Below are 15,801 nucleotides of genomic sequence, written 5' to 3'. Positions count from 1 at the left end.
TGTTTTAAACTTTTATGAACAGGATTAACACAAAACCATGTTAATTAGGAAAATTGTTGAATGAACAGAGACTCTTCCTTGTCAAAGCACAAACAGCCATGGAGTTAGCAAGAAACACCTGAACAGGTTAGTCCATAACTGGAAATATAATTCTTGGGCTTGCAACAGGATCAGTGGCTTTCCTGGCCATGGATTTCTTGGCCACAGCAATACAGACAGGATGGAGAGCAAGGAGTGCTGCAGGGCAGACAGAGCCCAGGCTGCCCCTGGAGATCACCTGGGTCATGCTGAGCCACAACAGGAGGTGCCAACTCCTCTTACCCCAAACTGATTTTCATGGAGTCATCATCACACTGATCTCAGCCTGAGAAGCTGAGGAAGGCATGGCAAGGAATTTGCTGCCACTTCTGTCAGGGGCCAACACAAATTAAACAGCTGCACAAGATCCATGGAGACAACTGAAGTTGCCCCAAAGCCATAGGAAAGTTCCATCCACAGATATTCTGGAGCTGTGGGCTGCAGTGATCAAGGGCCACCAGTGCCAGGGCACTGCTTTAGGGACCACAAACAAGGGGCAGAGATGGGAAGATTTGCTCTGTGGCCAATACCCCGGGAATCTGAGCTCTTTGCTGTTAACACCATTGATAGAGCAATGAATCCTCATGTTTCACTCCCCAGTCCAGCCCCACTGAAGCCACCAGCTCAGCCACCATCCACCCCCAGGGAAGCCAGGGCTCCAAGCCCTTTGCAGGGAGTACTGCAGTCAGTGCTTTCAAAAGCTCAAACCGTGCACCGGCTGCTCAGCAGATATGAGAGAAACTTAACAGTCCCCTGCCAAACTTAAATCCCCTCTTTTTGCTTCAGCATAATCCCCTTTTCTGCCTCAGGAATGTCCATTTCCGCAAGCAACCTTTGAGGCTTTCCGGACTGCCAATATTGCACACAAGATCCTCTGCCTTTGCTCAGAGCAGGCACAGCCAGCTGAAATGCTGCCATTAAAAACTCACAACAAAGACAGCATGCGAGATGCACTCCTCTCCAGCAGTGCAGAGCTCGCTTTCTTTACCCCTCCTGAAGCTTGGCAAAAAAGCAGAGCATGTTGTGCTCCAAAGATATTTCTGTACAGGAGAGATTTCTCTAGAAAAGCAGGGCCAGAAGGAAACATTATTAAACTCAAAATCTCCTTACCCTCCCAAGCTCTTTGTCCTCCAGAGCCAGCACTCCTGTGCTCTCTGTGAACAGCTTCACCTTCACTGCAGGAAGTGCATGGGTTGTTGTGAAGTCTCCTTGGGTGCCCCAGCTGTGAAAAGAAGGACAGAGAGGTGTTCAGCTCAGCTGCAACACTGCTCAGGCATGAAAGAGTTAACCTAAAAAGTGTCTGACACAAGCTGAAGTGGTTGGGTTTGTGAGTGACAAGGGCATTAATTATCTTCTTTGGGAAATGTGGGACAGATGTTTGGAAAACCCATGATGATCCTTTGGGGAAATAAAGAGAGCATCTGGGAGCAGCACGAAACCAAGTTTGAGAGAATTTTCTTAGTTAGAAAGAACAATGTCTTCTGCAGTGCCAGCCTAAGCAGTCACAAGAGAAGTAGAGGATTGAAGGCATCTGCACCCAGGATGTCTGTAATCACTCATGCCTGTGCTCCTCTCTTCACTAATTAACCTCTGCTTTCCAGGCTGAGAGTGAGGTTTGCTTTTTCTGAAGAAACTGCAACTTAACCTGGGTCTCTTTCCAAGTCTCAGCCCAACCCAAGTTTAAGTCCAAGCCATTATGTCTGGAGTAATCCTAGTTTGCTAGGGCTACAGAGCAGGACACCAGCTCCTTGTGGGTGGGATTGCAGTGGCCAGAAAGATGTCACCTCTGCAACTACACCATCAACCACTGTCTACTATTGTACTCTCTGAGTCATTTCCCTGGCTTGGAAAGGAGTGCTATGGAGGCTGAATTATCCACAGCCTCTAGACACATAAATGTCTCTAGAGGACATCTACAAGTTTCTGCAATCACAAGTTGCCCAAATGCAGAGAAAACATGAACTCATTCCATGTGGGACCCTGCCAAGAGCGTGCCATGAGCAACACCTTTGGGTGATGTGGTGGAACCCACACTGCCACCCAGAATGCTGCAAGCCACATGATAACACCATAACTCACTAACCACTTCTATTCCCCCTCACTCTGTTAATGACACTTTCTCACTTTAGGCTGTCCTCAAACTAGATCCTCAGTTAAAGAAAGGCAGTTCCCTTGAAAAGGCTCAGAAGACATGGTCCAGTGACTAGATATTCCTCAAAGATGAACACCAAGCAGCATTTTTAGCTTTTGGAAAATAATCAGTAAAAATAATTCACTTCTCCTTGTGCTCTAGGACTATGGGATTATGCTTTGCTCCCCACTGAACAAATCTTGTCCAACTGAGCTCAGCAGATGAGCATGTTCAGCACAGAGCTGATTAACAAACTTGGGTTCTTCAGCACATTTGCTCTGAAGCTTCCTCTCCTGGTGTCACTGTCTCATATCTTTCGTCTTTTATAATGATGCATCAAACCTCCACCAGTGCCAGACAGCAGAGGTTTGGCTTAAATTATCTATAGCACTAGAGGTCCAGTCAGGTCCTTTACATAATATCTTTTTCCATGTGTGAGCCATCAGTTACCTAAAAAATATTTCAAGGGTAAGAAGCAAGAAACAACTTAATTTTCTAATCACAGATTCAGGTCACAGGTTATGTTTTCTCTCAAAAAACTGCGTTGTCACCAGGAGGGAAAGTAGGAAGATTATCTTGCTTTGGGTAAGAGGCAAAAGTAAGAAAATATCCAACCTTCCACTGTGTATTTTGACAGCATCTGCTTTATAGAACTCGTATCTCTGTTTACTATTAAAAAGCTCTTATTTGCTGAAGCATTCCCAGACCATATGTTATCAACAAATGTTACTAACCAAATACAAACAGTAATTTTCATTAGGTTTCCTTCATGGGAACAACATTAACCACAAAGAGAATAAATGTTTCAAATGACAGCAAACATACATAGCAAATCCTTGACAACACTGGTGCTTACATATTCATACCCCCAAAAGCCCTGAAAAGATCTGCGCCAACAAATGGAGACCATCAAAAGTTGAGTTTTGTGCTGGTTGGAGCCTGTGGTGATGTCATTAGTTGCCATAGTGATGCTCAGCATAAGGCCATAATTCAAGCCACTGAAACATCATTTGTATTCAATCTGAGTACCCAGTTTATCTGGGCTGTGTATTAAATTATTGTTCAGAAAATTATCTCTGGACAGTAGCTAGGTATTAGCATCTTCTGAGGGACTAACAGTGGAATGGTTTCATTTCCATATTTAATCATTAAGCAGGTTATCACTGCAGGAGTTCATTTGTTGGGAAAGTGCACTGGGATCCATTGTGGACAAATGCCATGAAGTGGCCATGCTATTTTGTCCCCCTATCACAGAACCCATGCTGACACCTCAAAGCAATAAAACATCTGCAAATGCAGACAGACAAATGTCATTCTGGCCAAGAGGACACACACATACAGATGGATACATATGGATGTACAAACACCAAGAAAAAGGTACACAGGCAGAACAATCCTGGCAGTACTTCCTCAATCAGGACAGTATTAACTATCTGAATCCTGCCTGAACCCCTCGGCTCAGCATTTCTTATTGGCCAGTGCATCCCAAAGTCTGGGACTGATAAAGAAATGCTGCTGTGCACAGAGAATTTACTAGAATCATGGCCCTATTTATGGCATCTTGCCGTTCCAGTGCTCTCACCAGGATCTACGTTTGTCTCCAGGGTTTCTTATTTAGGATTCAAACTTAGGATAAGCAGTTAAACTCTTCTGGCTGCAAAGTGCCAAAGGTTGAGATATGCCCCAGGTGCTAACTTGACAGATGCTGGCCCTTGTTTTACCTTTTACAAGCATAATAAGGAGATCATGACTGCAGACTTTGTGTCTGCAGATTCACCTAGAGGTGCCATCACAGTTACTGACCAAACAGCCTGAAGTGCTGTGATTTTATCCTGAATGGAACAAAAAATGACACATATCCAGAGGGTGTGAGTGGCCAACAAGTAACAGAGGTCAGCTCTTGCCTCCCATTACCTCCCCAGCCTCATGGAGCACTGGAAGGATGGGCTCACCTGTGTGATTTCAGGAGCTGTCACAGACACTGCCCTCACTCACACACGAGGGGCTGTGATGCCATTGCCAATGCAGGTGCCAGGCTACTCAGACCTAGCTGCTCTCAGCTGTCTTGGACTGCTGATCTGAAAAACCTTCAGGTTGATGCTATTCAGCCCTTCCCAATTTATGGCCCAAATCTGTAAGACCGCTCTCCTCCCCTTGATGCTGTACCAAGCTCTTACCCTTTCCCGCCATAAGGTCACTGCAGAAACAACTGTCACCACCCCATGGAAGTGCAGGGCTTTACTGATCTTTGGCTGTGGGGCTGAGGGCTTCTAAAATGCAGAAATAGCAATTATAAAGTTAATTACCACACAGCTAAAAAGACAAAAAATTTAAAACACTATGGCACTGCTAAGTTAAAATTCAGGATTGAAATACTATTTGGGATATGAATAAGGCTTGAGCAAAATCCTGTAAAGATCCCTGTCCTGACTGCACTCATGTATCACATGAAACCAGGCAGGAGGGTCTCTGACTTCAACTGCTTTTCTTCACAATATCCTGCTTATGTGACCTACAATTTTCTCAGCTGTCCTTGAGAGACACTGATGTTAGTAATTTCTGTTCAATTCAAGTATGCAAGTTCCTCTAAGGGAAATTTGAGCACCTGTGACCTTCCTATAAGTGAACATACACATTTAATATCCGGGAAAATTCATTAAACTCTTACATTAATATACTGTGCTCTCCAGCAAGTCTGCTCAGCCCCTGCCTAAGTTAAAACAGTCACCCTTCTTCCATCAATGCTCTTGTAACTTGATGTAGCCAGAACACTGATGCTTGTGATTTATATAAATAATGAACAAGTGCAACTGGGCTGCATTGCTGGGCCATGAATCAGCCCTGCTAACCAGGCTAACAGGGGAGCAGCTGCAGAGCCATGTGCTTTCCACAGGGGGGACATTTAAACACCATCTATGACCACTTCTCATGGGCCTCAAACTTACCACAGGGTATCTTTTATCCCTGCATGGAATAAACATTAAAAATCAGAAAACGCACGGAATAAACATTAAAAAAAATCAGAAAATGAAAGTAAAAATGTGTACCAAAGGAGAGCTATGCTGTCCCCTCAGTGGGCTCACTCCAGGTGTTGGCCATGATGCTCACTGGCCTCAGCAGTTTCCTGGGACAATCTTCTCTGCCAGAGCTGCTGCCCTTCTGCCTTGTTCCCATAAATTCACCACTTCAGTAAAAAAGTCATGCAGAATAATATTCCTACCTGTTGGCCAGATTTGCAGGAGTTTACTGAGCCACCTGCTCAGTATAGTTTTCCCAAATTAACCGATTCAGCAGCAGTGCCTGCCCTCCCAAGACAGGAACATGTCCTTGGGAAGGTAGGGCATGGCAGGCAGCTGCTTCCATCCCTGCAGGGTCACCAACACCAGCATCACCTGCCCTCCTGCACAGCCAGCTGGCTGTGTGCAAGGGCACAGAGTCCAGCTGAAAGGCATTTAATGTATGTGACCATGGTTGGGACAATAATTTCAAGGGCAGCTGTCCTTCTCTTGTCAGAATGGGATCTGGTGAGGATGCCATGACTGGCCAGTCTGGCTACCTCCCTCCCTTGTGCAGTGCTGGTGGAGAGGGTTGTGCTTCATGCATTTCTCTTCATTTACAACCCTCATCTCTCCTCTTTGGACACGTCTGTGTCCCTCCTGGTGTACTTGCAGCTAGGTCTCCAAAGTGAGCTGGCTAGTAAAGAGGAGTTCACCAAGGGGGCAGCACAGACAGCCTGACAGACACTGTGACTGCTTCATCCTGTGTGGTGTGATGCTCTTAATCCAGCCTTGGTTTCTCACCTTATTGTGGTGTCCAGTCATGGTCCCTGCTGGATCTGGACCCTGCTCTGTGGATGGAGAGTTCAGATCCCTGGAGTGCATTGCTGCAGACTGAAATGCTACATACAGTCTCAGTTTAGTTCTCCCAGAAATCCTGTCTAACAAATGATGGTTTTATTACTTTAGCACACTCCTCCCCTCCCAGAAGAGACCTTTAAATCTTGGGCCATAAATCATATATGCCCATGCTTGAGCACTGGGAAAAACAGAGTTAGAGCAGAAGCACACCAGGCACTGAGCTAACCTACCTTCATGCAGCTGATGGAGTAGTGCACCTTTTCCTCTAATGTAATGCTAAGCTGTGTTTCTTTTCTACATATTCCTAGAGACACAAGTGAGGAGGAAAATAAACAGGTTTAAAGTATCTTTAACAGTTAACTATATATGAAGAAGCACACAGGATAGCTTTTTACTATATTCTCTAATGCTTTATCTATACCAGCCATTCAAAAATTGAACTAGAGGTTGATGACCAAAATTGTCAGTGATCTACCTGAACTTCCCTCACCCATACATGAAGGCAATAGTTCATTATAACTGAGCACAGACAGACTCACTCAGGTCAACAGCAAAACCTCATGCAGGGATGGCATTAATCCCACTGGGATGAAAATACCCATTTTAAAAAATGAAAAGAGAGCTTGGGAACTTCTAGGAACACGATAAACTAGACAATGGCTGGAAGAGGCTGAAGAGCTGACAGCTCCTTGTAGGAAGCAGTGCAGGTGAGGCACTGAACTGGCAGGTTTGTGGCAGAACAGATGTGTCTGTGACATGTGGCAGAGGCAGGTGCTCACACCTGCACCAGCTGGGTCACAAATCCATAAATAAACAGAAGCAGGGCATCCCAAAGCCTTTGAGAAAATACGTACTCTTTGCAGCTCTTGTGGGTAATAGAAATGGATAACAGGTTTTTCGTTTGTGTATTTGGGATTTGAGAAAGCCCAAAGGCACAGAAGAATTCTGGCATTTTTTAGGCACTCCAAGAAAGCTCATAGGCTGGGTCACACACCTGGAGAGCTGTGGGATGCACACACAACTCCACACACACAACTCTGATCCAGCAGGAGAATGCCATGAACAACTGCCAGTCTGGGACAGCTACAAACTAGTTTGTGACTTCCTACAGCAGGACTGCAAACCTCAGTTGAAAACCCACAAATTTAGGGGACTGTACTACTGTGTAAATGGGCCTCAGTCACCTGCTTTGGGCTCCTGCTACTGCAATAAGGAGAGATCTAATTAAATCAGTAGAGTTAGGCCTTAATTTGCCTCATCCCAATTTAGAGGCAGCAAGCAGATGAAGTGATGCCTGACATAGAGGGCCCCTGTCTTTTCACTGCTATAAGGGTGTGTTGGAGGTGACTGCTGTAGATTCACAAAAAAGATTTGAAATTAAAATCTCAAGGAACACATATAGATGCATATACATTGCTCATGCAAAAACATCCTGGGCTAGGAAATACCACTCAGGTGCTAAGAAAGGCACCTTTCCATTCTGCCTGCAGAAATGCACTGAGAAAGGTTTGCATCCATAATACATCTTGATACTCGGGGCTGCTGAGCCTCCTCTGGGATTCCTCCCACGGTAAAACTTTGATGTGTTTACTCACCTTCAAAACAGGATAACCAAAGACATCAGACACAGATTGACAACACAGCCTATTTTTGTTTACATTTGTTTCCTCCCCTCCCTTTCAGCTGCCAGAACAGCCTTTCAGTCCCATCCCCTCGGAACAAGCTGAGCTGAAGTGGGAGTGACAGCACAAACAGATTTGATTCCTCCCAGACTCTCCTGCACAGACTTTGCAGTGATTTAAAGCATGCTTCCACTGATACAGCTCCCGTGCAGGTGCTGATAAATCAGCATTCCTGCAGGCACTGGCTGGCAGAGGTGGCTGTACCTGCCTTCCCTGCAGCCAGGGAACACTGAGTGAGGCCATGGCTCTGCATGCAGCACTGATGTCTGCTCTGATGGGATAAGCCAAGGATGCTCTGACTGAATCCATCGTTTCCCATGGCCAAGCATGAAACAGTCCCTTTACTATAATAGAACACCTCTGGTAAATATTTTTCTTACAAAAAGGACATTTATTTTCCCCAAAACACCACTGCAGAAACACTATGCTGTTATTCAAAAGGTGAGCAGAGACAGTGTGTCACTAAGGACTGGGCTCCATCTACAGCAGCTAAGGAGGTGTTCCACCCTCCAGCACTTCATGGCCTGTCCTTTTCTGTTTCCACAGCTCTGAGACACAATGTATGTGTCACACACACAGGCACCATCTTGCCTAACATCATGCAGACAGCAGTACCAGACCATCTCTCCCTCCAGGAGCTGCAACTCCCACATCCTCAGACTGGCTACGGCAGCCCTGCTGAGAGAGAAATATGGCTGGGAGAGATCACATCTGTGCCTGAGTGTGCAAGGCACAGAAGGATGAGGGTAAAGCTGACAGAGACTGCAGCAAAGCAAAGCCGGCAAAGGTCTGCTCTTGATCTGCTTGTGGCTCACACACAATCCCCGTGGATCCCGTCCCAGTGCCAGCACGGGGCACCGCAGCCAAGAGGAGCTGCTGAGGCCGACAGCACAGCTTTAGGAACCCAAAAAGGGATGATCTTTGCTATGCAGAAAATACAGCTTGACTTGTGTTTCCTGAGAATGACTGATTCACTGGGGAAGCGTCGTGAGGAAGGAAGAAGGGATGGGAGGTGGATGTAAAATCACATAATAGCTATTTATGGCCACGAGATGGCATTCCTGCCCCAGAGATGTCCCTCCACCATGCCTGCACCCAGCCCAGGACCACACACCCCTCCCAGACCGCGGCACCCCAGCCTGGACTCTGCTGCAGAAACCCCTCAGCTGGTTTGGATGTGAAATTGTGGCAGTGCTATTCACCACAATCTTTTGGGTATTAACAGGGAAAATTTTAAAAAAGGGAAAAAAAGTTGCGTGAATACTTTCCATGATTTAAATGATGACTGCTTTTCAAATGCCCTGTGCTCTTGTTTAATACTATCACAATTAGAGAAGAAAAACTCAGCAGGGGTAACTGGAAGCGAAAGCCCAATACTGTTTTACTGGGAGGTCTGAACTGAAAGAAAAATTGCTTTTACAAGGGCTGCCTACTTTATGTACTCCTTCAGTGCATCTGCTTTGGATACAGCAGGAGTTTACAGCTCATTAATTGCCTGTGTGCATTTACTGTCTGTGGCTGTGATCACTTCTTGAATAGGGTGACTTCAATGCCACACACATGCTAATCAAAGTTTCCTTTGGCCAAAGATGCTCCACTGACCCAGCCACAGAGCTGCTCACTTCACAGAATGAGCAAATATGATTCATCTCTCCTATCTGATCTTGTCACCCTGAAAGAAAATACAGCTGCAGAGGACTGCCATTGGTTAAGGCCTGGTCATGATTTTGCACTTAATAAAGCCTGCCAGATTTACAGAAACTTAGTATCTCACAAACACAGACCTTGGAGAAGGAGACAGAAATCCTCTGCCTGAAAATACAGGTTACTGGTTTGTGCCAACATAGTCTAGACCTTCCTTTATAAAACTTAGCAGAAAGCAGTGAAATATTTTCTAAATGCAAACAGCAGAAAACAACTCAAGGTACTGAGAGAGACCAATCTGATTTTTATTTATGCCTCAACATATGTTATATTTTTATAGGGGCTTCCTGACTCCCCCTTTTACAGTGGAATGGGACAGGCACCCTTCCAAAATCAGCTGAAAGGAAGAAGTGTGAGACCATCTCTTGTTGTAACAGCATAGTAAGTTGCTCCCTTTAAGGGGTTTTATACTTAGTTCTGTGGTTTGTTGGGAGATGCAGCATATTCACAAAGCCAGCACACTCTACCTTAATTTCACAGAAAGGACACGTAAAATGCTGAAAAATCACTATCAAGGCTGGTCCTCTCATTTCACCATTCCAGAGCTTTGTCCAGACAGGAGCAGGCACAGTACCAATTCTTTAAAGCATGCCCTCTATCTCCCTACTCTGCTTTGCAGCAAAAGCAGCACCCCTCATTAAATAATAATGTGCACTACTTGTACACAGCACTTAATAAATAAACCAACAACTAGGCCCTTTCACTTGCCTCATCCCCTGCCTTTCCCCTGGCAAATGATGTGCTGAACTTACACTAAGGCATGGCTTTTTTTTTTTTTTTTAAGAACACCAACTATGAGCAATAAACACCATGACTGAATGTATCTCAGACCTTGCATTCTGCAGTCCTCCCCTTAATGAAGCACTGTTTCAGATCACGGAGTCTCAGTCTCATTTCAATGTCCTTTTGGTTTTTCCTATCCCCATTTAAGGCTGCAGGCACAGGAGTGATGGAGCAGACGGGTGTCGATGAAAATCGCCTTGGGCAGCATCACACCTTCTGGAATACTTAAATTTGAATGTATGTGCTATCACAGGAATACATAATTCCCAAGTGCATAGGAACACTCAAGAAATTAGACAGCTGGCGAGAAAAGCAAGACATTCATCTGTGAAAGGGAAGGTGCATGAGCTCAACCCTTACTAGACACCAGAGAATCCATGTGAAAGCAATGCTATGTGTGCCCTGAAAGCCAGGGAAAACACAGGCAGAGCTTGCACTTACTGGATACTGGAAGAAACCAAGTACAAGGGGTAAGTGTAAAGAAACATTATTCTTCAACACAGCTTCTAGTGTGGTACAGGAGAGCAGGGACTGAACATGACACCTTTGGGAACAGGGTCCCACCTGGGATCACCATCCAGAGCCCCAGCAGAGTATTCCATGGCAGCCCAGGAGGTTCCTCCACAGCAGTGTGGCTGTCTGGGTGACACTCAGGGTAAGGGAATCCCTACAGGATCTTGCCTTTATTCTGGAGAAAAACTCAGCTACTTAATCTAAAGCAGAATTTTTGTCCCACAGTGGCTGAGCTGGGTAAGAACCAATCCTGCAGAACAGCTATGAGGGAGCATCAGGCAAGGTTCTGAATTCCTAATTAAAAAGGGCAGTAAATCACTTGCACAAAGACCTCCTATAATAGATCACATACTTGCACTCAGGTAATAACTTTTTATTGCAGTTTTTGCTGTGCTTAATGACTTGTCCACAGCCTCCACTTTCAGAAATGGGAACATCACAGCATAAATCTCAGGAGCATTATGGAAATATTGTCACACAAAAGGGGACTTGAAGAGCAGGTGAAACCAAGCTAACAGCAGAACCCTTCAGGTGCAAAGTCATGCACAGTCTCATCAGAAAACTCTCTCCTAGGCATGCTAAGCAGCTGCAAGTGAAGAAAACTTGTGTCAGGGATTTGGACACCACTTTGTACCCTCCAGCCTTAGACACAGGGGCTAAAACCAACTGCCCTGAAGCTCCTGTCCCTGTAATTTTCACCTCCTAGCCCAGCAGCATCGTGGGTTCAGGGCATTTGCTCCATGCTCACAGAGACCAAAGCTGGAGGCCTCTCCTGGAAGACATTTCCCCAACAGATGCCTTGGGGCAGACTGACCCTCTGCTCAGAGCCTCACCCCAGGAGCAAGGACTGCACCCCACAAACAAAGGTGTCTGATGTTTGCTGTACCCAGTCACCTGCTTTGACACATTCCTAAGGCTCCCAGAGATTTCCTAAGGAGAAAGAGCTGCAAACATCTGCACAGCTGTGAAATGAAGCAATGGAAAAGCAATCCAATCAGTGTGGGTAATTAAGACAGCTTATATTTAATGCTGAAGCCAATTAGAAGAGTGAGGAGGAGGAAAAAAAGGCAAGAAAAAGCAGTTATTTCCTAAAATTTCCTTTTGCTTTGTTTTTTACATGAATTCTGCTTACACAGGGCTTAGCTAAGCATGCAAACCTAAATATGAATGTCTACTTAAAATTGTGTAGTCACACAGGACCTGTTTCTGAGCTTTGCCATGTCTGGAAGAGACCTACCAGGCCTGGCAGCAACAGCTGCACTGAGGGATGCACATCAAGAATTAAACTCTACTCTCATTTACATCAACATAAACCCCTTTGGTTTAGCAGAGTCAGATTAATTTTATGGAATATTTGAAATTTATGCATCTCAGAAGGAGTTTTCTCATTTTACCACAGGGGAGTGTTCACAGCATCTCCCAAGAATCGGCAGCAGCAAAACACTGACTGCAACAGAACCCTCCCATCACAGCCCTCTCTTTGCAAAGCCACTGGGCACCACTTCAAACTCCCCGGCCTGAGGCAGGGGATTCCTGAATGAAAAGACCAGATTTTCCCCTTGTGCAGACAGAGAAAGCATCCCTACTTGCCAGCCTCCTTTCCCACAGGGCTTCTCCCTTTGCTGCTCAGTGCCCAGCTCCCAGAAGGTGAAGGTGAGTAAACAGCACTGGAGAAGGATGCAGGTCCTGTCCCTCCCCACGGTCAGACAGAGGGCTCTGATGGATGTGGCACACTAATTTGAAACAAAAACTCTGGCTGAGTGCTAAGCTTGGTGCAGGGATCTGAACAAGGGCAGCCTGTCAGAGCAGAGAGAAGCAGCAGAGCTGTCAGAGCACCTTGAAACACATCAGGGAGCAGCATCAGAGCCAGCACAAAGATAAAACCAGACACCTCTGTCTCCTAGGGAGGTGGCTAAGGGAAAGGAGATGGAAGAGGTTTAGAAGTTTACCAAAGACATTACTTTATCAAGAGGGAATCTCTGGAGAAAGGGCACAAGGCTCAAGCCCTTGGTCCTGACAAATGTAAGACGTGGCATGCAGTCAGATGAGAGCCACTGAGTGTCCTTTCTCCAGCACTGCCCTACAGCACACACAGAAGAAAACTACATGGAAAAAAATCCCAAGCAATGCAAAGTGGCTTCTCCTCCTTCAGAAAACAACAAGCTCCATCCTCACCTCTCATTCTCTGAGCTGCTGCACCCTTGCACTAGGACTGAAGAGCCTGCTCTGCAAGGGGGATAGATAACCTGAAAATGAAAACACTTCCAGAGGAGCAGGGCACACCCCTGTCCCTTCCTGGCATGCCAAATGCACAGACAGGTTGGCCAGATTCTTCCCCCACCAGTATTTACTGCTTTTACCCCAGATGGCTCAGCCCAGTTCAATGCAGGGACACCCAATTTTCACTACTGTGATAGAGGAGAGAGTGAGACTTATCTGGGTGCCAAAATAACTCCAGAATCTGTAGCATTTATTCACAAGGCACACAGGTCCTTGCTGTTGTTTGGATCCCTTTTCTTTTGTTCTGCTCACATCAGAGAAAGGTGCTGTGAGATGCTGACCATGAGCACTGCCACAAGCACAGGTCACTGTTTAAATATATCCAGCAGTTTCTCTGGAGACTTCAAGACAGGGGGGTTGTGGCTGGGTCTTTTGTGCTACACCCAAAGCCCTTGATAACCCTGTTCCCAGGCTGCACAAACAGCAGCACCACTGACACAGCTCCTGAAGGGCATTTTGGAGACATCAGAGGACGGACCACAGGCCAGGACACAGGGAAGGGGGGAGAGGTACAAACCCCACAAACATCTGCAAGAATGCAGTTCCAGTACGAAAAGCAGTAAAATCCTTCTCACACTGGGATTTGAGATATCTTTTAGAGGCATCTGCGTGTTAGGGCATAATACACAAAAGCTTTTTCTTACACAACTTATTAAAAGCACCACTAATAAAAAACTGCAAGCTTGATCTGAAATGAACTTTTCTATTTCAGCTCTGGCTTTCTCTAGAACTGTGCCATCCCCTGCATCTGTGCTGAGGCAGATAATCCTCACATGAAGGGATTGGGCTTAAAATGTCAGGAATCCAACATGAAGCCTGAGAAGAAATAGAAGGCCAGTGTTTACTGTTGTCCCAAAGCCCAAACTCCTTGCACACAACTCATCTGATGGGTACTGGGTATTTAGGGCTGCTAACCCTGCCTCCCTCCAGATCTGCAAATGGGATTTAAGCTCCGAAGTCACTAAGATGATTTCTTCTCAAAAACTGCCAGTTTTGCACCAAAAAGATGAAAGAAGAATCTCACACAGACCTAGACCAAGTGCATTTGGAAATCCCTCCTTGGCTGGTGAACTCCTTTTATCATTAGAGATGTGGAAGCTAGGCTGGAACCCTGGCATGGCACTGAGCTGAAGAGCAGCCACCATCCCCAGTGTGCTGTGACTGGGTGCTCCAGCTGAGGGCTGGCATTTGAAGAACACATGAGGTGAAAGTGAACAGCCCCACGAGTTAGGTAAAAAGATCTCCTACAAGGTTGAGGGGCCCCTAACATTCTCCACCCCAGGACATGGGACCGTCATAGAAAAGTAAAGTCTTCCAGTGAATCTTACTGTTCAAATGTAATTTTTCTCCCCTGATGCTTATGAGAAATTTAGCCTTCTGTAGCCTGTAGAGCCTCCAGACAATGGCAAAGCTGAATTTCACTCAGTTTCAAGGCTGGCAGTTAAAAAATGCTGCCTGATTCCAGATCTGCATTCACTGCATATTCTGAGCACAGGTGCTTAATCCACACTTTTTGAGCCTCTGAGACATAAAACTTCTGGGATGTACAGAGGTAACTTGCTTTGGTGTTCACAGTTTCATAGTGCTGAGGCTCACAATCCCCAAGTGTTCTTCAGCCCCAGGCCAGGCACACCCCTGCCAAAGCACACAAATCCTGGGATGCTGGGCAGTGAAGTCCCTCATGCCTGCACTGAGCTGCTTCCTTTCTCTAGGGGTGGTTTGCTTATTACAAAAAGCACAGAAGCAAGCACAGTGTGAATGACCTCAGTGAGACTGATGTCAGCATCCAAACTAACACCTCCAAAGGCTGTTTTGCATTGCCATAAACCCTTTGTTTCTAAGGCAGCAGTGCTCAAAAATTCGCCAAAACCTTCTCTGAGCTATTTCTATCACTGCTCATCACCAGAGCACCTGGGGGCCTTCAAGTCTTGTATTAAGCAAGATGACAAACATGTCACATCTGATTCATTCTCTTTCCTTCTCAAGAGAACTTAGGTGCAGTAAATTGCTTTCACAGAGCTTTGGTATCCTGTATCTCTGCTGCTGTGCCTGGGAGGGGAGGCAAGGTGCAAGAAACACCTCTAATGCAGAGAGGAAAGGAGGACAAGCTTTTTGTGATGGTCTCTGGTTTCTGTGAAGATTATTCTAGAGTCTCAGCTTGGCTGGTCTTTGGTTCTGGAAAGAAAAAGCCTTAGGACCCTCTTGGAATTCAACCATCAAACCTACTCCCCTCCTAAACCACTTCCATAGGTATTAGCCCAAGTGCTGGAGCAATCCAGAAGTCCTGAAGCCTGGCTCACACTCTACAGGAAGCCAGTGCAGAGAGAGGATGAGTGTGATGGACTTGCATGACTTCTATCACATCACAGCACTCAGTGTTGGCTGCATTTTCTTGAGGCCTGATGGCTTCATGCCCAGACACTGTACATTTAATTATAATAAAAAGACCCACTCAATTAAAGAGTTCACTCCTGCAGGTCTTATTTTCAAAACAATTCTCATAGAAATGATCCTGCATCTTGCAGTGAGAAGACCTGTGCATGGAAGGGCAGATCCTGTGAGCAAAGGTGGGATGAACAGACCAATCTAAACAAGTACATGCAACCCAGGAGAAATGTGCTTTTTCAGTATGAATAGTAGCAATTTCCCCTAAACAGAGCCCAACTTTCTCCACTGAAGCAATAAGAATACCTAAAATAGTGACAATTGTAAGTTCTCATGGAAATTTTGCTCTAAGCTCAGCTCTCTTCCTTCCTTCTCTAAAGCAGATTTC

At 45.7% G+C, this 15,801-nt stretch overlaps 1 protein-coding gene across 15 annotated transcripts in view; it reads right to left on the bottom strand.

Moving 5' to 3' along the window:
* CADPS (calcium dependent secretion activator) overlaps nucleotides 1-15,801 on the bottom strand; it is a 203,412-nt gene that overhangs the window by 111,094 nt on the left and 76,517 nt on the right. For all 15 annotated transcript variants that reach the window (XM_059480072.1, XM_059480074.1, XM_059480081.1 and 12 more), the window contains exon 7: nucleotides 1,189-1,300. In XM_059480072.1, coding sequence (XP_059336055.1) covers nucleotides 1,189-1,300 — 112 coding nt within the window. The remainder of the gene's footprint in view (nucleotides 1-1,188; nucleotides 1,301-15,801) is intronic.

Source organism: Ammospiza nelsoni, chromosome 11 (genome assembly GCF_027579445.1).
Source record: "Ammospiza nelsoni isolate bAmmNel1 chromosome 11, bAmmNel1.pri, whole genome shotgun sequence".
Taxonomy (NCBI): Eukaryota; Metazoa; Chordata; class Aves; order Passeriformes; family Passerellidae; genus Ammospiza; species Ammospiza nelsoni.
Note: the sequence above shows the minus strand (reverse complement) of the source record. Positions and strands in the feature narration are given on the sequence as shown.